General features: G+C 46.4%; 2 protein-coding genes across 2 annotated transcripts; one reads left to right on the forward strand and one right to left on the reverse strand.

Moving 5' to 3' along the window:
• The first annotated feature begins 716 nt into the window (after positions 1–716).
• tsg101a (tumor susceptibility 101a) lies at positions 717–9654 on the forward strand. The gene is made up of 10 exons (XM_076050227.1): positions 717–1107; positions 1674–1761; positions 1878–1943; positions 2024–2187; positions 2308–2434; positions 4676–4733; positions 5011–5105; positions 6768–6970; positions 7081–7320; positions 8538–9654. Exons 1-10 carry the CDS (start codon positions 1066–1068, stop codon positions 8625–8627), a joined length of 1173 nt encoding a protein of 390 aa, XP_075906342.1. The 5' UTR covers positions 717–1065; the 3' UTR covers positions 8628–9654.
• Positions 9655–9961: 307 nt separating this feature from the next.
• ldha (lactate dehydrogenase A4) lies at positions 9962–17357 on the reverse strand. The gene is made up of 8 exons (XM_076050228.1): positions 17211–17357; positions 14923–15048; positions 14279–14396; positions 14013–14186; positions 13369–13542; positions 13150–13267; positions 11337–11460; positions 9962–11247 (listed from the first exon to the last, which is right to left on the reverse strand). Exons 2-8 carry the CDS (start codon positions 15046–15048, stop codon positions 11083–11085), a joined length of 999 nt encoding a protein of 332 aa, XP_075906343.1. The 5' UTR covers positions 17211–17357; the 3' UTR covers positions 9962–11082.
• Between the last annotated feature and the right edge of the window lie 5749 nt (positions 17358–23106).

Consider the following 23106-nt stretch of genomic DNA (forward strand, 5'->3'; position numbering starts at 1 on the left):
GATTTTTGCTGTAACTTGAGAGAACGTATTGTAGATGGAGAACTTTTCAGTCCATTTGATGTTATAGACAGCAGCAATTATGTACGAGACTTCATACATTTGGATTTTAGATGATAGATGTATATATGTCAGGTGTTGGTTGGCGGAGTCAAGTGCACGACAAACACTGATGCAGTTTAAAGTGTTTATTAATGCGGCAAGTTGGACAGTCCAAGGTGGAGAGCCAGTGCAAGCGGGGACGGAGGCACGCAGGGTGGGCGGCGGGAGATAACCGCTGGATTACTGGCCCAAGGCAAACAGATAATCTGGCAACGGGGGAACACGGGAGACCGGTTAATAAAGGCAGTGCAGACCACAGGTGCAGATTGTTGGCTCGGAGACCATGACACTATAACTTTAAGCACTTCAACAAGTTAAATGTTTTATTTTGTTTAATGAAACCTTCTTATAAAAGCCTGAGCTATATCGTAACATTTTACTTAACTTTCTTCATACTGACTTTTTTCTTTTAAATATATAATACAATTGAATGAAATCTTTGATTGGATGTAGTGTAATCGCATTTAATGGGAAAAACACATTTAATAAATACAGTATTCAATTCAATATATATATATATATTTTTCATTTAAAAACATTATTAGATATATTTACTTCAGAACCTCAAGAGGTCCCCGAACCACAATTTGAAAACCACTTCCTTGTGGCTACGTCACACGCAGACCGGAAGCAGTCGCACCAAAGGCCCGGAAATTCCTCCTGTCGACTGACTCCAGTGTTTTGTTTAGGACATTTTTAAGAAGTGTTGAGTGGCTGTTTCGTCGTGATTTTGCTTTCTGGTGACAGAGTTGGGATTCAGCAATTGATATATTAATCATCTTTATCAGACACCGTGTGTCTTCCTAAAAATCGAGCCCGGAACTGGGTTAATATTAGCCTAGCATTTGTTAAGGAACGCTAGTTAGCCTTAGCTTGTGTTAGCCGTCACTGTAGCTGGCTGTACAGTCAGCGCTCATTCTACTCTTTTTTTCCCCCATACCAAGTCATAACAAACACTCCACAACCATGGCAGTTGTCAACGATGGCGCTTTAAAGAAAATGCTCAAGGTGAGTGTAGCGTCTTAAGTAATAAATAACTTGCTTGTCAGCTCTACGTTTGCCAATGTTGTCGATACCAAACTTGACACCATTAGCAAGTTAGCACAACGGTGTTTCCTTAAATTGATCACGTAAAAATGAAAGCGTTGTCTCAGGGGAGACCATAGCATTGAACGTTGCTGTCCAGCATAGTCATTAATTTATTATTGTGGAAGATGTAGTCTAAGGTATTAGCAATACCTGTGAACGATACACGTTGACGTCATGGAAGTATTTTGATTGTTTTAAAAACAACAACACAAAACAAAACAAAACAAAACAAAAAAACACCCAGTTCACTAAAGTTGACGCCGAAAGAAAACATCAAGAGGCAGACCAGTTATAGATTGTAACAGAATATTATACAAATCATTATTTACATCTTGTACCGGAGTAAATTAACAGAGATTTGCCTTGGCCAAGCCATGTACACCCTTTGTCTGTTTATGTAATGCAGTTGATCTAATTGCTAGCACTTGTTCATTTATTGAAATGACTGCCTTGTTATTTATTTCCATAATCACCCCGCTCCACAGCAATACAAATACAGAGATCTCACTGTCCGGGAAATAATTACTGTCATCTCCAACTACAAGGATTTGAAACCAGTCATGGATGCATACGGTAATAATGACAGATACTGATCCTCCTGCCCTGTGTGGGGGACCACAACTTTTATAACCTAAAAAACATTGATATAAATACAATTTGTTTCTCTTGTTGAAAACTTTCTCCTTCAGTATTTAATGATGGCTCTTCAAGAGACCTAATGAGCTTGGCAGGAACTGTCCCCGTCAGCTACAGAGGTAAATAAGTTGTTACTGACTAAAACACTAATTTTCACATATTGTCATTTCCATGTAATGAAATGCTGTGTTTTCTGTAGGCAATGTCTACAACATCCCCGTATGCCTGTGGTTGCTGGACACGTATCCCTACAACCCCCCAATATGTTTTGTCAAACCTACCAGCGCCATGATGATAAAAACTGGAAAGCACATTGACGCCAACGGCAAAATCTACTTGCCTTATTTACACGAGTGGAAGCATGTAAGTGCGGACATTACGCCGTGTTGACTGCAGAGGCAGTCGCTTGCTGGTGTGGATTTAACATGAGGACATGACGTTATGCTCCTTTGGTCGTGATTTGTCGTTCACTCTGTCGTGTAGCCTCAGTCAGACCTGTATGGGCTGATCCAGGTGATGATCGTTGTGTTTGGAGAGGAGCCTCCTGTGTTTTCTCGACCTACTACGCAAGCTCCCTACCAAGCTTTCCAAGCCACTGGACCACCAAATCGTGAGTAAAAAAAAAATGTGGTCGCTGTTATGCACTGAGTGATTAGAAAGGTCTTCTCGAAGAACCAGGATGATCCCTGGACTGATTATCAGGGACATCCTTGGGTTGATAGCATTGAGAGACCAGGGGCCTCATGTACAAAGACGAACGTGGATTTCATCCTAAAACCTGACATACGTTCAAATCCAGAAAAATACTTTAGACCAAAGAAATCCGGATGTTCAAAACGTTGCGAACGCACGAATCCACGCACGTTTCCTTTGAACATCCCAGTCATCGTGGAAGTGATCGCACATGAGCGTGAGCCCCGCTCCTCCCTCGGAACGTCTCCATATACATATGCATATTGTTCGAAATTAACTTTGCGGGTTGGAATTTAATCCATTCTGCAATTGATCTCAGCATGAAAAAGAAAAACTTCATTGACAAAAAGCTGGAAACACTTCGAAACGAAGTAGAAACTCGGAAAGATCTGTAAATACCTCCACAGACAAAGTTAATTAATGGGCTTCGTCCGCAGCGTCATCAGCCGCATCTTCCAAAGGAAACCAAAGTCACCAGGTCGATTAAACAAAAGCACATTAGAATCGACAGCATGTGCAAATGGCAAAATGTATTATTGGCTTCCATTGAGTCATTTTACACGTCACCAACGCGGATCGTACTATAAATGTGCGCCGGCGAAAATCAAGTCACTAAACATTACGCACGTCTTTGACGTACTTGGGGCTGCTTAACACACACACAAATCTGGAGGCTTAAAAAAAAAAAAAATTCAGAAACTGTAGTTTCACCCAACAAAGAACAGCTACTGTCTTATTTAATATCGCAGGCAATGAATGAATGAGAGTCTGAAGAGATGAGACACATGTCATAGCGCGTCCAGCAAGTTTTGATTTGTTTTTTGTTTATTTATTTATTTTTAAAATGCTATTGTGAAGATGTTTCAAATACAGCTAACAGCTACACGGTATGAATTACTGGCAGCTTTTGTTATCAGAAAAAGCCTAAAGGCAGCGGGCAACAATAACCGCCTCTTTTTTGTTAAGAGACAAAATATTGGCAGGCAGTATAAAACCAAATGCAAATAAAATATAAAACAAAAAGAAAATTGAAAGTAAGTTTGGCCAATATTAAATTCTTCACAGTCTTTTACTTTTGTCAGGGGATTCATCGAGACAATTAATTCACTTTTTAGTCACCTAAGAGTCGACCATTGCGCACCATGCCAGCTGGAGACCAGCTTCACTCAATCATTCGTTGAAGACAGAATCTCTTGCCGCAATAAAAGAACCGCCCTTCAGAACTTGACACGGCTGGTGAAGTCCAGATGGTCTCTTAAAATTCTTTGGTGGCGAACTGCTCTATTCACCTCGTCCTCCATAGTGCCCATGCTGCCGTTGTTAGCTTAATTTTCCACACCTCTGTGCGCGCATGCTTTGGTACTGATGGATACAAATGAATGTGTTGTTCGTCGAAGCCTATTGGAAACCGCTTCAGAAATCCTTTCCCGACTTGACCAGTGAGTGTCGCCAACGGACGAGCAAGGGTAGAAATGTACGTACGCAAGCTAAAGACTTGACGTGAAGCACCGCACATTTCCACGGTGAAAAAATGTTTTGTACATCTGAACGTGAACGTGGAAGCGTGCGTACGTCGGGTTTTCGTGCCTAAGTGTCTTTTGTACACGAGGCCCCAGGCATCTCGGCTGGAATAATGATTCTGATGATTCTGATTCTAATGATTGTGAATAGAAATTCAACCACACATTTCTGCAGTTGCATGCTTTCAGAATGTCCCCAAATTTATTTCATGTTCCAACATCATTTGGATAAATCCTAACAAAGTTTTGAGACTAATTGTAGTGGGAATCACAATGGAAAGTTGTGATTTTTCTCTCATTGTTTCTCTCATTGTTGCATTGTCTCTCAAGTTTCTCTCATTGTTGCAAATTATAAAACGATTTATTTGTTGTTGGCCATGTTTCTTTTCATGGTTTTCATACTTGGATAAAAAGTGAATAAGCCATTGTTAGAATTATTGCTAATATACACACCCAGGATTTTATACTGTTGCTGGTGCAGTTATTTTCTGAAGCGCTAGGTGGAGCTAAAGTACAACCAGGACGTTGCAGGCCTGATTAAAGTGAACGCGCCTGTTGGCGAACTAAAGTGACAGTGATTTTTTTTTGACCTGGTTGTCCTCATGACTGATTGGTCCACTCCTGTCCTGATACTCCAGCGTCCTACATGCCTGGCATGCCAGCCGTTTCATCCTACGGCCCGAATCCCAGCCCGGGGTAAGATGTTTGCCAAGTGCCTTTCATTGTTTTCCACAATGCACTTTGTATTTCTGCACAAACCCCTCTTGGCTTACTCCTTCATATTCCTCCGCAGTCAAAGAGGGTGGGTGAAAAACAAGGCCATCAGGGTTGAGTTATTGAAACGTACACTTACTGTGTGTGTATTAACATTTGTTCAGGGACCTAATTACCACCACACAAAAAAAGTGAACTTGTCCAGAGATAAAAATTGAAATTAAAATTGAACACATTTCACTGTTACACCCAATTTCAGAGGCTACCCAGGATACCAGTACCCAGGGGGCAACTCGTACCCCACCACTGGGGCATCGACACATTATCCCACCCAGACTCCAGTTTCCACAGTGGGTACGTGTCACTTTATTTTTGTCCTGTTTATTTTTATTTCTGTCTCTTTCCATTCATTTCATTATCTCATAACAATGTTATTAAGTAATAACCTTGTTATTATCTAACACTTCTAATACCCACCACTTCTAATACTTTATTTCGACCAAATTAAAGTATTCCAATCAAATCATATCAATGTTGAGTCTCACTTTAATCTTGCATTTTAAATTTAGATGAAAAGCTTTTGCACACAAGACAAGCAGAGCAAGAGTAAAATATCAGTTTGGACAGCAGGATCCTTTCGCCCGTATTTGCCCTTAAATTGACCCCTAAAAAAATGAACTCTGCTTTCCTTTCTTGCACTGCTCTTCACTTGACCCTGCATGGAGACTCTTGACCTTTTGATTTCAACTCTCCCACCCCTGGTATGGCCCAAGTGGTGCGCCTTGCCACTGTCGAAAGGGCATGTGAAACATGAGCAAAGGACATTTAAAGGGCAAATGGTGGGAAGGACCGCCCCTCTATATAACCTATGTCCTGTACCTCAGACAGTCTGTGTGCTATATTTAGGATGGGAACAGTGACTGTCACATCTGTTGCGCCGACACCAATGGCCTATTAGCACAGTGTAGTATTGTGGTGAAGGACCACCCTTAAGTGGGAGGGGGCTTCTAGCTTGCTCCTATATTTAGTCAAAGAGAGACGTTTGCGCGCAGTCTGAGCTCAGTCAACTCTGACATTTGTCGTGCTGACTCCAGACTGTGCACAGAGTGGTATCAACACAATCCCCTCGGAGCTTACACAACAGGTTACATGATGATATGACACGTTAGCGCTGTTTAGGTGCCACTTTGTTATTTATGATGTATATTTCACTCAATCTCTGACAAAGAAAATTGTGTCGTCTTCTGAAATTCTCCTGGTATTTTCACTTCCTTCTCTATTTTACTTAGTGAAGGCAAAGGAGGAGGGGTTGTCCTCTGTCCCTGTATTTGAAGAAATGTTTTAAATAAAAAGCAAATAAGAACAGGACTGCTCTTCATTTGTTTTGCATCAAATTGCCCGAGCCCTGCACCTCTTTAATCTTTTTTTTTTATATTTAAATTTGAGAGTGCATGTCTATCACCTATCTCAAAGAACTTTCTGTTAATACACGTTCTTGTTCTGCAGTCGAAGGGTGAACGGGAGATGAGAGCGTTCAGACTTGTCCACGATGTTGGACTGCCAGTAAATTCTTGAGAAATTCCAGAAAGTCCATCCGTAATCTCTTTTTCTGCCTCCATTTCTGAGTGGGTGCGTGCTACAACATGCAGGTTTGAAAATCAGGCCTGTGCAGTGTCACAGTGGCACTGATGCCTCTCCGGGGGCAGCAAGCGACACCCCCCAGGCGGGTGTCTGTTCCTCCCCGGTGAGACCGACCGTGTACCCCTTCCTGGCAGGGGGAAGCTCCAGCCGAGCAACAGTCTCAGCAGGAAGCTTCTCTAAGCAATCTGAATGTTCAGCAGCTGCTGGATGAGAGGATCACCCTGTTTTGCTTTTACTCTCTTTTCCTGTTGGATACTGAAATGTTTTTGACTCAGTCCGTTAATAAATCCTTTGCTAAACACTCAGTGTCGCCCGAGCAGTTCAGTGCTTTTTCTGGTCGCTGCCTAAATCTCCTGCAACCTTCTGTTCCCGAAGGCCCAAGCAGAGACGGCACCATCGGCGAGGACACCATACGCGCATCTCTGATTTCCGCTGTGAGCGACAAGCTCCGCTGGAGGATGAAGGAGGAAATGGACAAGGCTCAGGCAGAGCTGGACGCGCTGAAGCGGACGGAGGAGGACCTGAAGAAAGGTCACCAGAAACTGGAGGAGATGGTCTTAAGACTGGACCAGGAAGTGGTGAGAATGCGCCACCGTTAAGGCGCCGATGCGTCGTTGACACTTCTTCATGTCGCGTTGCGGTTTTAACGAAGGATAAATGACAACGTTGTGTTGTGTCGGTGCCACAGTCCGAGGTCGACCGGAACATCGAGCTGCTGAAGAGGAAAGACGAGGAGCTCAGCGAGGCCTTGGAGAAGATGGAAAACCAATCGGAGAACAACGACATCGATGACGTCATCGTGCCCACAGCGCCACTGTACAAGCAGATCCTGAACCTGTACGCCGAAGAAAACGCCATCGAGGACACCATCTTCTACCTGGGAGAGGCCCTTCGCAGGGGCGTCATCGACCTGGAGGTTTTCCTCAAGGTGACCACGTCGACGTGGCCGCCACTGAGACCAAGCGTCACCTTTAAACTGTGTGCTTAGTTAAGCTGCACCGTGTCACAGCAGCGGTGTCAGTCCCCGAAGTCTTCACTAGGAAGTCTTCACTAGGAAGTCTTCACTAGGAAGTCTTCACTAGGAAGTCTTCGCTTGGAAGTCTACACTAGGAAGTCTTCACTAGGAAGTCTTCCCTTGGAAGTCTTCACTAGGAAGTCTTCACTAGGAAGTCTTCACTAGGAAGTCTACACTAGGAAGTCTACACTAGGAAGTCTTCGCTTGGAAGTCTACACTAGGAAGTCTTCACTAGGAAGTCTTCACTAGGAAGTCTTCGCTTGGAAGTCTTCACTAGGAAGTCTTCACTAGGAAGTCTACACTAGGAAGTCTTCACTAGGAAGTCTTCACTAGGAAGTCTTCGCTTGGAAGTCTTCACTAGGAAGTCTTCACTAGGAAGTCTACACTAGGAAGTCTTCACTAGGAAGTCTTCACTAGGAAGTTGGAAGTCTACACTCGGAAGTCTACACTAGGAAGTCTTCACTAGGAAGTCTTCACTAGGAAGTTGGAAGTCTTCACTAGGACGTCTTCACTAGGAAGTCTTCACGTTAAGCACTCAGTGTACACTGTTAAGATTCTGGTCCACAATTATTCCAGAATTATTCTCATTAAAAAAAAATTTAAAAAATCAATCTTTTATGTGGAAGAACATCGCTTTGTAAACAGAGTTCTGAGACCTGACGGGTTTTGTTTGATGAAATAATTAAAAGATAAATGCAGCTGGACATTGTGTAGACTTACCTTAGACACACACACACACACACACACACACTAGCTGAAACCTATGGAAAATATGGAGACGGCTTATGAAATCACGGCTTATCAAGCAGTTCAAACACACTTTAATAAAGGACGCTTCCGTAGAATTGACATATATATAACCAAGGCCCTGACGGTTGCAGCGTGTTGCCGTGCGCCTCTGCTTTTAAATGAGCTGTGATGTAACAGGCTTTTGAAAGCTGCTACCTCCAGAGTGCCTCACGCTTGTTATTTTTCCAGCAAGGTAACTCTATTGGAAGCTCTACCTGTTAACAAGTGATGTGATGACCAAGCAGGGCCTGACTGAGCGTATACAGTCCTGTTTGTTTTCAGCCTGCATGCCTGCCTGCCTGCCTGTGTGCCTGACCGACTATTTGTCTCTGTCATTGCAGCACGTGCGTCTTCTTTCCAGGAAGCAGTTCCAGCTCCGCGCCCTCATGCAAAAAGCCCGCAAGACTGCCGGCCTGAGCGACCTGTACTGACACGCAGCGGCAAGCTGGAGAACAGTCGTGTCTTCTCGTCCCCTCCCTCCCTCACTCCCGCCCTCCCTCTCTTTCTTGATGCTTTGTTTTTTTCAAAGTCTTTTTGTAACTCCTCCTAAATTAGAGTTGTAAGATCTGCCCTCGTCATAACCCCTGATAGGACACGTCTACACAGCACAAACATGCAATCGCCAAATAAGAGAGTCCTCAAATGTGTGTGGCACATTGAAATGTCCGCGTTGTTTTAGTTCTCGAGCTGACTAGCTTGAGATTTTTGTGTGTCCAGAACAGTGATGCAGTTTCAAGACCAGCAACCCCCTCCCCACACACACACACACACACACACACACACACACACACACACACAGACTCACCCGAGTGAGATCAACGTGATCGTATAGAAAGGGAAGTTCTTTTGTCCACAGAGTGATGATCACTCCAGGTGCCGTGTCGTGGACGTGAATCCAAAATTGTGTTTTGTCCCCCCGCTGTTTGATTGCAAGAGCCAAGTTTTTTCACCTCCGTCTTCCCCCTCTGTTCTGTTTCGTCTCTTGAGGTTTTCGCAGTACGGCTCAGGTCTACCGTGACAGTCTGACTCCATAGAGCTGTCGGTTGTGTTAACTGGCTGGTTTACTCTGTCTCTTGTTTTTCGGTGGTGGCAGGTTCTCGTAAGTATGCATAGAAAAGTTTGTCATTTCCCTCAGCTTTTCTCTGTCGTTTCCCCGCTGGTTGTCTGTGCTGCTGAGGGCGGTAGGCACTCGGTGAACACATCCAACAGGTTGTGAATAAATATAGTGTACAAGGGTACAAAAAAAAAAGATTATTCTACTTCTCAAAGGTAACTTATGTAAGCTTTGCAAACAGGTCTCGTTTAAGTTAGCCTTTTTACTAAATGCACTTTGATTGTATGATAGAAAATCTACTGTTATTTTTGTTTCTCTTGTTTCCAATTCCACCGTAATCCACCTGTTATTTTATATCTTTAGAATTATGTAGATCACTACACATTAAAGGAAATGTGATTTGATCTCTGTTCACTGTTGTGTGATCATTGCATTTATTGAGCCGGTTTTTTTGCTCTGTTCTCACACCTGTTGCCGGCTTGCGGCAGGGTCGGCAGCCCGGTGACGTGCTCACATTTGGAAGCGCGGGGGCCTCGTTTTGACCTCGTGCATAAAAAAAAAACCCTGATCTGCCTCGTGCTGACTTGTGGTTGTGCGGCGAAAGCTGCCGAGTCGGCTCTTCTGTGAATTGTGTGTACCCCAACCGGCCCGTCGTACAGCAGGGGGACTGTAAACAGAGGCGGTGGCAAGCAGAGACGGACAAAGCGCAGGTTTTCTATCAGTATCCCACCAGATTTATTTGATACCACGTCAAATAAAAGTAACAGGTACAGTTCTTCCATGTGTGTGGTGTTTTAATAGACATCTAATGTAACACTGACACATAAATAGATTATAACACTATTAACAGTTATAAATAATACCATCAATGATCTATAATCTTTTCCTTGGAGCAAGGTGGAGGAAAACAATATAAATACAAAAACCCTTCGAGGGCGTTTTGGGTGTGAAGGAAACACCTTCTGGATTGTTACCTTCTGTTATGATTCATAACAAGATGACAGCTTGTGATTGCCGCTGACTCTTCCCCACCGGCTCTCTGTCATCTCTGCTCTGAGAAGCGGCACGGCAAACCAAGCGACTTCAATAATCGTCTCTCTGGCTTACGGTTGCGTTTTTTTGAACTCGGCCCGTGTTTTTTTTTTTTTTTCTGTTTAATCCAACGGAGCACTTGAGGTTAGACATGTAAACGACTTCTTGCACCAAGCGGCAGATTTCGTGACCTGATAAGGTACTTTGGTGCGGATGAATTGCAGCATTTAGAATCCCACCGTCGTCGCGGCCCTGGTTAAAACGGAATGTCTCCATCGAGTGCCAAATTAAAAAAACAAAACAAAAAAAAAAAACAGATGAGAGAGAGATCGGCAAATGGAAAAGGACACAAGTGGCAACAATCACAGAACACACAATAAATAGGAAGTCGAGACGAGGAGTGTACAGGAGAAGCAACAGTGCACAGTAACACATGGTGGATGCGTAATTGGTAAAGGCCTTAGTTTTCTTGTTTCGACAGGACAACAAATACCCCCCGCCCCCCAACTCTAAACCTGGGGTGAGCTCAAAGGCAAGTTACTGCATAAGTGTGTGTGTTTGTGTCTTCTTGTTTTTTTTTTTTAATTTAGGGGGGGGAGGGGGCAGGGTGTGACGCACATAAAAACGACAAGGACCAAGTGCTAACATGTGAAGCTACACCTGGCCTCCGCTGGTTTAGCTACTAAAACTCCTTTTTGAGATATTTCAAGAGGTTCCGGCTGCCCGTTTTGGAGGTGGGGGGTTGATCAGGCGCGAGTCGGCCGCGCAGCGAGGGGCTCTGCTCTTCAGAGGGACGCTCTTCACAGGGTCAGCTCCTTCTGCACGCCCCACAGGGTCTCGGCGCTCTTCACCAACTGCTTCTCCTCGTCGGGCTTCAGCGTCATGTGAATTACGTCGGTGAGGCCGCTGTTGCCCAGGACGCAGGGGACGCTGAGGAAGACCTCGTCCTTCACGCCGTGCATGCCCTGCGAGGTGATGGAGTCAGGTGGGAGTTAGCCAGGGGGGAGAACACACTCGGAGGAGGAAGTGGAACCGTGCTCTCGACTCTCCTCACCTGGACCAGCGTGGACACCGGGTGCACCTTGTGCATGTTCTTCAGGATGCTCTCCACCAGGTCGGCCACAGACATGCCGATGGCCCAGGAAGTGTAGCCCTTCAGCTTGATGACCTCGTAGGCTCTGCAGCACAGGACACACAGCGAGGGACGATATTAGAAGTGAAGGGTGCGACTTCTCAACTTTAAAATAGCGCGTCTGCCGCCGTCACGCTGCGACCGGAGACGGCTGTGACTTCCACTTTATTCTCTTCCTCTGATGTCGAACACTGATGGTCGTCTGTCACTAATGGTGTGTGTTTGCTTACTGCTGTGAATGATTAAATTTACTTCATTGAGAGTTCAGTGAGGGAAGGCGAAAGGTTTGGGTCTAAATTTTGATGCGCTACATCTCTTTAAAGGCCCAGTGTGTGAGACTGAGTAGCACTGAATGATAAGCAAGCACAATTTTCAATCCCTGTTTACCGATGTCCCACTTCAGCTCAGGGCTTCCTGATATCAGCTTTGATGTCAGCCGACAATCTTAACACTCTTGGCTACTGTAGATATATGGTGGCCGCACCCCAAAGGTCGGACTCACTCCTTAAGTAAATATAAATGCGTATTATGAGCAAAAGAAAACTAAATATTGATTCCTTGGTAATGATTTTATCGAATTAACAACAAATTGCAAATTGGCCACTTCAAATGTCAGACACTGGGCCTTCAAGGGTTAAAAGAATGTAACTACGAGCAAACAAGGATGACTTCCTGTGTTATACATTCCAACAGTGTCCAAACATCTTAAAAAAAAAAACTGAACTGCTGTTCTCCCAGGAGAAAACAGAACCTCCACTGCTTCTCTTTCTGCCTGGCCTGGACCCTGTGAGACGAGCGCGCCTTGTCTGGCCTCTTTTAGAAAACAGTCTGAAACCTTCGCAAACACTCTTGGCTAACAAACCATTGTGCCGTGCACGGCTGACCTCCATCGGCCCACCGCCGCCATCTGTTGCGAAACGCATCAGGTCAAAAGGGAGCACAAACATGTGGCGCAACAGCCGAGCTTCCTGATCAACTGTTGCATCATTTTATTTAGAGCGAAGTGATGAGACAGAACCCGGCGGTGTTAGACTAGAACAGAACTACTTGTGCTTTTTTTTTTTTTTTTTTTTTTTTTTTTTTTCTTAAACCAATGTGAGATGATGTCAGGTGTGACGTTGAAAATGATCCAGTTTCACTTAATTGGTCTGAAAATAATAATTCCATTGTCAGGTGCTTTAAAAGGAACGTGAGCCTTTTCCCCTCAACTCCTCCCAGAATATCAGCTTTGTGTGCATCTAAACAGCTTTCACACTGAGAGGGTATCAATACATTAAGAGGCTAAAAAGTGAGTCATTTTATATTATCTTCTATGGGATTTTTTCAATGTAAAAGGCGCGTTGTTACTCAGGAACGGCTGATAGGCAGCGCGCCAGGAGATAAAGCACCTGGGTGTGTTGTGTCGCACGTCACGGCAACGTGACTGGGTTGGGCCGTGTTTTCACAAGTGCACCGACGGTGGCGAACCCTCGCTGGAGCAGCGCTCCGGCTGCCTTCGCTTGTCTTTTGGCCCAAAGCCATGTTTGAATTCCTGGCTGAGGATTATCAGCTCGGCCGCTCGCGGCACGCTGGTGTTTTTTAACACCATTGTCCAAGCCGACGGCGGGTCTCAACTAAACCCCCCCCCCGAAATCTGACGGCGGAGGAGCTGGTGAGCGAGCACGATGCCCACTTTGGTCGACTTGGAAATGAGGAGCGTCGGAGTGATTGTTTGAGGCGGATCCTTTCGACTCACCCGTCGACCACCATCTTGTGGACGGCCTTCCAGTTCTCGCTGTCGCCGTCGGTGCCCATCTGAGGGTTGAGGGTCTGGAGGGACACGCCTGCGACGTTGACGCCGCTCCACACGGGCACTGTGAGGAAAAAGGAACAGGATGAGCAAAGTGATATTGAGGCGCAGCTGCATGGGACCCCGGCCGAGGGTTATTTTTAGGCAGGCGGCCGGCCGGCATACCGCTGGAGTCTCCGTGCTCGCCGACGATCCAGCCGTGGCAGCTGGACGGGTGGAGGTGGAGCTTCTCGCCCATGAGGTGGCGGAAACGGGCCGAGTCCAGGTTGGTGCCGGAGCCGATGACACGGTGGCGAGGGAAGCCGCTCAGCTTCCAGGCCACGTAGGTCAGGATGTCCACTGGAAATAGCAAAAAACGGAATAAAAACCTTTTAAAAAGAGCGACCTGTGTAACCGCGCTACCGATACCTGATACTGGTATCAGCATCAGTGCAGCCCAACTACTAACCATAGTTTGAGTGCACGTGTGTGTGTGTGTGTGTGTGTGTGTGTGTGGAGTGGATTGTGGATGAGGGGGGGCACTCCAAATGGTCGGAACTGAGTGGAACGATGGACACTTCACTGTGACTGGCCACGGAGCAGAAGTGGTGGCACAGCTTCACATTTCAATCAGGAACGAATGCCTGCTTTCATATGAACGTGCCTGTGCTATGTAGAACTCTATCCATCCTTTTTCAATGTGACATCGAGATGTTCTGAAGTGGTGCGCTCCCCAGTTCTGCTCCGACTAACTTTGTAATTAATGTGTGTGATGGAAATTTGCCTTTCTAATAAAATAAATAAAAAAGACTAAGCCCTGCATGACGAACCTGGGTTGGACACCACCATCAGGATGCAGTTGGGGCTGTACTTGACAATGTTGGGGATGATGAACTTGAAGATGTTGACGTTGCGCTGCACCAGGTTGAGGCGGCTCTCGCCCTCCTGCTGGCGAGCGCCGGCCGTCACCACCACCACCTTGGAGTTGGCTGTCACGCTGTAGTCTGGGAAAGAGCCAGAGGGGGCGACGCTGAGGTGAGACCGCGGCGCTTTTTCCGGGTCATCAAAGGTCGGCGGCCTTGTCACCCTCGCTCACCTTTGTCGGCCACGATCTTGTGCGTCTTCAGGAAGAGGGAGCCGTGCTGCAGGTCCATGGCCTCACCCTTCAGCTTGTCCTCCATCACGTCGATCAGCGCCAGCTCGTCGCACAAGTCCTGGTGCACGGGACAGCATAGGATAAGTCACTGCGATAACTCACCCGCCAGACGGTTATTACTGTGCGTCAGCCTTAGGGCCCAGTGTTATTTCCTGTTAGTAATGCGGTCCAAACACCGCCATTCATCTCTGCCTTGTGTAAACATTTGCGAGATTTGCGACCTGCATTCTTCAGGGTCTGGCAGGGACCCACTGGTGAACGGGTCAGGAAACACATGGTTTCCTTTTCTAATTTGTTTCATGAAGCCGCCTGGATCTTTGGGATCAGTAGTGAGGAAGTGCTGGTGCACACCCGACCATTCACTGGCTATTCTGCGAGGCGCTTTATTCTTTGATTGTGGGATAAAGAGGCCGTGTTCTCGATGTGCTGACTCATTCATATTTACTTCTCATTCCATCAAGTCTTAATAATTAACCAGGACTCATTTGTCTGTCAGACTGTCCACATAGTCGGCCTTTCTTCTCTCTTTTCCACCCGCGCAACATCTGTCCCCTCTCATTGTCTCTCAGTTGGGCCCCACTCACCTTGAGCAGGACGCTGATGGCGGAGGCCATGCCCACCATGCCGACGCCCACCACCGTCACCTTGTTCCTGCAGCCCACAGGCTCCTCCTTCATGACATGGCTGATCAGCTTCTCCTTGGTGGACATCTGTGCAAAGAGAAACCAGCAGTGGAGGAGGGTGAGGGCCTAAACAAATGCACAAGGGGCGTCGTCGAGGTCGGGGGAGGGGAAAGGGCAGGCGGAATGTCACATTTAAACTGGAAATCTGACCTTGTGGAGTGGAGTGGGGGGCCTGGAAAAGGAAAGAGACAGAAAAAGGAAAGGCGAAGACAGAGAGAAAAACAGCGAACTAACAGGGCCACACACGGAGGCACTTCCTGTAGCGACTCAAAATCGGATTTCCCTTTTCAAAGCCACCTACAGAAATAAAAAGCTTGCTCCCCCGACCCGCGACCGACAAAGTGTTGTGTTTTCAACAATCAGAAATTACAGCCCTCTTGTAAAAGCGCCACCAGTCAGAGGAACTTTTCTTCCATACATGGGCTGAGAGACGGTTAACCTCGCACCTCGACAGCGCCGCTCTGCATCTCCATGGCAACGGTGGCCTGGGAAAGTACTGCAGCCCATCGCCATTTCACGTCACACTCTTTTTTATCTGTGCTTCCTGGTTTGGCAGAGCGAGATAGGGTCTCTCTCTCTCTACTCTCCGTGGTGGCCGTTGACCTCGGCGACCACGGCGACCGCGGCGACCGCGGCCAGGTTGCTGTCTGGGCTTCAGGCACGTAGCGTTGACAGGATTATTGCTCTCTTAATACCTTTGTGGCAGAACTTCTCTGAGACCTCTTCACGCTTAGTTTGCACACAATCGTAGGATACAGTAAGTGGGGCCGTCCATAGTGAAGATCCCTTTATCCAATTATCTCTTCCTCTGCTTTGCTACTCACTCGCCTGGACCCGAATGTGAGCTGCACGACCTTCACAACGCAAACCTTTGCTCACTTTCAGGATGGATTACAGCAGATCACTACAGGACACACTTTCATTCCCCCCCCCCAACCACTGAAAGTACCACTGTATAAAAATCAGCTAAATTATTACTCTTGCATGACCGGATGAGGATTAGCAGAGGGATTATTATAGCTGAGAGAATTTAAAACCACAGAGTAAAAACGGGAGATTTTGTCAAATTCGGGATTACTTTAATTCCAGTGACTCGGGAGGAGAAGGTGCTTGGCACCGGCAGACTGCTTAAAGGAGGCCAGAACACTCATTCCCCATTTTTTCCCCCCCACACACTGGCAATTACGTAATTCGATGTGTGTGTGGGAGCAGTCAGCGAAGGGTTGCTGAGCTCTGTCGTGGTGTCAGGTATCACAGCTGAGGTTTGGTAGGCCTATCTGGTATTTCTCATCATTCATGGCAAGAGAGGGTCAACCCCCCTTCCATTGCTTTCACAAACACTAAATAAAATCCACCAGACGACGAGTCCAAAGGTAATTTGACCAGCAGGAAGAGGAGAAGGTCGCTCCCCTTGTGCTTCCAGAGAATGTTGCGGATCATCTTTTGTTGCCAAAAGGGTTTAGGGTGCGACCAGTCCTGGTCTGACTAGGTGAACTAGGTAGGTCACTACTCCTTCATGATGACAGTGATACCTTTACTATAAAGCTCGCCAAGCACACAGGCTGTTGGCGCCAGCGGCGAAATGTTTCCAGCTCCGTTTCCAGACAGCACTTCCATCCTTTGGGTGGATGATTGCGGTGCAGTTCCTGTGCCAGTTAGACAGCTGCCTGCTGGGACCGCTGTTATGTAAGTGGGCATCGACACGAAACCAGGACGGAAGCACGTCCGGATCCCCCCCCCCCCCCCCCCCCCCATCGTAGGGGTTAATTGTATTAATTACGGGTTACTACACTTTTCGTTTTTTGTGTTTTTTTAATCATCCTCGCGCAGCGATTACGATCATTTGATAAAAACGTGATTACATGTGACATCACGTTTAAAAGCCATTCAGTACACGGATACGAGCGTCGCCGCAACAAGTAGGCGAGTCAGTCAGAGGCCGGAGCCCTGTTGCTTCAGCGGAGGGAGAACACCCGGCATCCATCTTTTACTATGCACAGATCTCACGCGGATGAATTGAGTGGACCTGTCACGACCGTAGACCGTGACCAGCCTCAGCCTCTCTCGACCTCCGGGGCGCATGCGGGCGTCACGCCCCACTCCCACCCACGTAGCGAAGCGCTCGGTGCGGGGAGCAGACGAGCACATTCTACCGCAACAAACGAGCCAGACTGCTCGGTCGAACTTACCGTCGCTCTTCGGTAGAGTAAAGGTGGAATAGGCCAAATGGAATGTTATCCGCTCCTCCTGAGTACAGCTCCGCCGCAGCAGTGGTGCCGTCAACTGAAGCCTGCCGTCACTTAAAGGCAGCAGTGACGTAGCGACATGCTAATGACGAGGTGGGCGGGGCTGAGCCTTGCGGAACAGACCGGCGTGGTGCAAGTCACGTCCCATTCAGGATGCGGCAGTGGGTGTGAGACAGACAGACAGACAGACAGACAGACCTCACAACCGAGCCTCTATTTTTTTACAGCATCTCGACGCGGCGGTCTTTTATTTGAACCGTTAAAAAACTGTGAAAAATAAACCAACTCGTCGGAACGAGTGTGTTGTAAATGTCGCCGCTTTACTTCCTGCGCACCACACAAGATGTCGCCGCTGCTAACTTGGCCTTCTTCAAACTGTCTTTTACGTCCCTTTTTGTCGAATAAATAATTCAAGGTTTCAATACCAGTGATTCCCCCCCCCCCCCCCCCCTCTCTCTCTGACGTGTAAAGTGTGTCGAGCGCATGATGACTTCCTAGCATAGTGCAACGGGTTCCCCCTTTGACTCACCTAACGAGGACTGGAACTGCGGGTAAAATGAGTAATAAGCTGATGTAATATTGAGTACGTGCACAGTACATGTATTGTGTATTATTATGATTATTATTATTATTATTAATCACATCAATTACATTGCAAGCACATATATAATATAATATATAATATAATATAGATTGATAGCATAAAGAAAATAAAGTACTAATATAATACATTGACACGCCTTTCTTCTTCTTCTTCTTCTTCTTCTTCTTCTTCTTCTTCTTCTTCTTCTTCTTCTTATTGTTATTGTTGTTATTGTTATTATTGTTATTGTTATTATTGTTATTGTTATTATTATGATCATTATCATCATTATGATGATGATGATGATGATGATTCATTGTCTAGAGAGCTAAATTGGAACGCTTGGCATGTTTGGATTTAAGATGTTTTATGTAGTTGCTCAGATGGAGTCAAGCACATGGACGGTTATGTCACGTACTTTAGCGCCCCCTGGTGTCTGACTCACGTCAAGGCAGTTATACAATATACTGTATAACGCTGCTGTTACTCAACGCGGAGCTGTACAGTCCTCTCTTTGACCTCATCTCAGGAAATTTCTGCCTTACAAAAGACACACGCGTTGCAACGTCTTGGTTGCATCATAACATTATCGGTCTCCTTTCATTCTGAGTCAACAGTGGAGTTCACAAGTGAACCAAAAAAAGTTGCCACACTGATTTAGTCGAAGTATGTGAAATACCCCTACGTGAAGTTATGCGAGTTTCAAAACGCTCCACCTGTGAAATAGTATTTTTCAGGCTGTTTAAGCAACATGGAGGAAAATGGAAAGTCAAGGTCACAACAGTTTAATTACTTGATCAGTTCCATATCGGATTACCTTGAAGAGAAAACAACTGAAAAAAAAAAAAAAAAGGAAGGCGAAACACATCACACTTTAGTCATCTATGGCACTGAATGTGTAACTGTAAGATAAGGTGTTTTTCTTTGGAAATCTTGTGGGACAAAAATCACATTGACATTTACATCGTTCAAATAGTCCAAGGCAAACCACAGGTGTTTCCATTTCTTAAACGGTCGTTGCCTTTATTAACTCCCAACAATGTGTCCACGCTTTGAGGTGCATGTAACATAGATACAAATATGTCCTTTGCCATCTTTTAGAGGCAGCTCTTACTGCAGCCCCGTAACATAGCATTCTCTGGCCCTCTCCTCAAAGCTATTACCATCATCAAACGTTATCATTTATTTTATTTTTTTAACTGTCACAGAGGTTGGCAACTGGATTTGTTCCCATGTCCCACTTACACTATCTAAGGCTGTCTGCTGCAACAAAAGTCGGGCAACAACCAAAAAGATAAAAAAAAAAAAAAAGTTGATACATTTCTAATAATAACAGTTTTCAAAATAAAGAAATTCTTTCATCATTATCAGGAATTAAAAAACAAAACAAAACACCATGTGATCCATTTCAAAAGAAAGAACAGGGTCTAAACTTTGTTTCCTGGATTACTTTACCATTTTGCCTTTTATTTCAATGTGGTCCTCCTAAACATGCCCGTTGCTCTTCTTTAGAATCTTAAAGTTGTAACTTATAATCATAATTGTACATCTTCTTCTACCGCTTCATCCGGGGTCGGGTCGCGGGGGCAGCAGCCTTAGCAGAGATGCCCAGACCTCCCTGGCCCCAGTCACCTCCTCCAGCTCATCCGGTGGGAGCCCAAGGCGTTCCCAGGCCAGCCAGGAGACATAGTCCCTCCAGCGTGTCCTGGGTCTTCCCCGAGGCCTCCTCCCGATAATTCCCGATAATTGTACATATTTATTCTTAAAATGGTGTGCTTTCATCTCTCTGAAACCACAGGTACATCCCGTAAAGTCACAATGTAATAATAAGTGTATTAAATGTAAAAGTTTTGCACGCTTTTTTGTTCTCTCATGTTGCTGTGATCCTCGCGCCTATTGTTGTCATATTTAATATTACACGTTTGTGCCACATAAACACAAGTTCTATACATGCAACCTGCCAGTAGAAGGCGCTATGACTCCAGAAGTAGAACCACCAGGTGGTCACACAGACTGAAATCTTTCCAGTGCTGAGTAAAACGAGCGCAATTCTCTTTCGGTAGCACTTGAGGCGGTTCTCTGTTGCTTTTGGCTCTATCCACAAGTGCTCCATCAACTGTGTCTGTTGACATTCTCTTTCACCTAGGTTGTAGTGTATTGATGAGAATACTCAGCTAGTGTACCCTGCCCTCTTGTGGTTGTGAAAGGCAACAGCCTGAGCTGTAACCTGTTCTTTTTGTTGAGAGCGTTGACGTCCTAGTAAAGTTCCAGTCTGCGCGCTCAGTCCTGTCTCCGTCTGACTTATTGAACCACACCAATATATTACACAGGTGATGGTGGTCTTGAGTCAAAACATAGCTGGACTTCTTCTGAAATTCTTTTGGCCAAAACATGAATTTTAAGTCTAGTTCAGTTTATGGACTGCAGCATCTTCCTGACGTTTGATCTTATTGCATGAGCAGTATTCAGAAAGTAATGCTTATCTTGGAGTTCATCCAATCCATTAAGCTCCACAGCATGTGCATGCTTTAGAAAATGTCAAACGTGGTGCATAGCAAGTAGGTGAACTAACCCTTGAAACAAAGAACCTGAGAAGAACCGAAAAGAGCCCCAGAATGTCCCAACTAATGCACCCAAGACGACACATGACACAAGAACTTAGTGTGTTCAACGTGCCAGCGTGACAAATGAAGTTTCATAAAGTCTTATTGAAGTCTTACTTCATTACCCCTTCAATACGTCCTCGCTTTGCCTGCAGCCTCCAAACTTCCCCGGTGACTCCTTCTTGTCCTTGTAACCTCTTCACTCTTTTTTTGGCCTGTACCTTCCGCCAGGTCTCTGGTAGCCAATCACCAATTTCTCTCCACTTTGGTGGAATTAAGAAACACCAGTTTGTCACTTTAGCCTCATCTCTTGTCAGTCACCCGCTTGCTGTTATTGTACAGGGCATTGGGACTGAGGTGTTCCTGCTGCGGGTGATATCCTCAGTGTGCGAGCCTGCCGCTTAATGGAGAGGAATCTAATCACCGGCTGCAGCAGCAGCCGCCTCCTCCTCCTCCTCGTCCTCCAGCTCCTGGTAGAAATAGAAGTGAGGCCTCAGGAACAAGGCCACATCACTCATATAGGGATTCTCCCGGGAGCGAGATCACTCTCACAACTCTGTCAGAGCAACATTCACACCACTCGTCCCGCTTGGCACGGACGCATCCCGAGCCACAAACATATGTCTTCCTCCTGCCCGGTTGCCGCGTTTTTCCTCCGCGCTAATTTGTCCTTCCGTGTCTTTCAGAACGAATTAAGCACTCTCGCGCGCTCCCCACTTTCATCCTGCAGTCTCCCTCTCTTAGCTCCCTCTCCTTCATATCTCTCCCTTCCCTGCTCCTGGCTCTCCGTCTCCCTCCCTCCCTTCCCCCCCCTCTCCCCCTGCCTCCCAGCAACCAGTCTCGCTCCATGCACACCTTCTGCCTGCGATTGATAACATCCCTGATGGAGCCCCTTTATTAGCCACCCACAGGCAGATTAACCGGAGCAATAATACACCAATCAACGGCAATTATACACTGATAAGCCCAGGGAGATCTGTGGCGGGTGTGGGAGGGGTGAGAGGATGTGGCTGTTGTGGAGTGATTGGGAGTTTCAGCGCAGAATTAAGAGTCATGTCTGCGCATACATTAACATGTGTCAGGCAGGCGTCTTTAATTGAGCGCACTTTGGTTTTCACCTGCAGCCTTGATCCCTTCAAAGGCGATGTTGCTGCAATAATCACATGTGAAATCAGCCCACGCCCACACCCCCCCCGTCTCTTCTTGTATTGTCTCAACAATCGCATTCAAAGTGCGGCAAATTAAATAGAGGTTTTCAATCAGTACGGTGTAATATAACACCCGGAGAGCGCCGCTATGATTGAACATCCCTCCCGCCTTCATTACAGGATATTAAAGCACTCCACAAGCATTTCTGGCTCTTGTTAGTTGTTGGACTCGTCTGCCTAAACGGCAGCCCGGCATTGTTACAAGAGCTGCTTAAACGCTGATGAAAATGACTAGAAGGGTAGATGTGAGTTTCCTGCCTGCTGGCACCCACAAACCAGCCAAGACTGATTCCAAGAACATCTGTGTGGATTTAACCCAAGTACACACTCGTGCTCACACACATTCAAGTGCACGCCGACGTGGGCACGGGCACGTGTAAGCGCGAGCACAAGCAGGAGCTGCGTTTTTTTTTTTAATGGCCTACTAGCAAAGACCCTTGAAGCTGTTTACCACCACGCTACTGGGAAACCAAACCAGTCTTTCCGCTCCAGATTTGCTTTGTTTGTTGTTACTCGACAAACTGCTCGGGCTCCTCATCTGTCGTTTGGCTCGTGTGTGAGCTATGAAATTTGGGGAGTGGCGCGCTTGGTTAAATTCTGGCAAAATTTGGCCGTCAGAGGCTGCTGGCTAATTCTGAAAACTGGCACCGAGAGGGTCTTTGAAGTCTTTCACCTGCGGCTTTCACTGATCACGTAAGTCTCCGCTGACCTTGAGCCCACCCCGAGGCGTGACCTCCAAAAGTTAATCCAGAAAATGAAGTAGACATTTACTATTTCTTCGAGCATGAAATTAAAGACGTTTCCCGCGGCTGTCCCAGCTCTAATTATTTTCCTGGATTTATAACGTGGGTTATCTTTTATTTGTTTAGGGCCGGAGCGCGTGCACCGCACATCTCACTTCTGAAGGTAGCCCGACTTTGTTTGGCACGTCTGATTTCGCCCCCTGTGTTGGGGAGGAGATCACATTCCTGTCAATAATTTGATTTTTCTCTGCTGCATGTGTACTGGGACAAGGAGAGAAGTTTGATTAGATGAGAAAACAGAAGTTTGAGCATAGCTCGATGAAGCATGTAAACATACTCTGTGTCTCCAGGTCCAGTGGCCTTAACACCTCCGATTGGCCCTTGGGGGTCAGGCGGGGGCAGCGGCGGGGGTGAGAATGTGTGAGCACACTCCGCTCCCCGGGGGGAGGGGGTCCTGTGAGCGCCTAGCGCACACACGTTTGTGTTTTGCGTGCGTGATGGTGTTAAGGTTAGTTGAAGTTGTTAGAGTGAAAACGATTCCCTCCAAGGCGGGGGAGGGGTGGGGAGGATGGGGGTGCCGCAGGTGGAGGAGGGGGGGGATGGGTTCGGTGATGGATGGTGGGAAGAGGGATGAGAGATAGGATGAAGAGGGGAGGAGAGGGGAGGAGAGGGATTTCTCTCCACTACTCCCCAGTGTTCAGA

The sequence above is a fragment of the Nelusetta ayraudi genome, unplaced genomic scaffold (genome assembly GCF_046127955.1).
Source record: "Nelusetta ayraudi isolate G7.1 ecotype Tasmania unplaced genomic scaffold, CSIRO-AGI_Nayr_v1 ptg000125l, whole genome shotgun sequence".
Classification (NCBI taxonomy): Eukaryota; Metazoa; Chordata; class Actinopteri; order Tetraodontiformes; family Monacanthidae; genus Nelusetta; species Nelusetta ayraudi.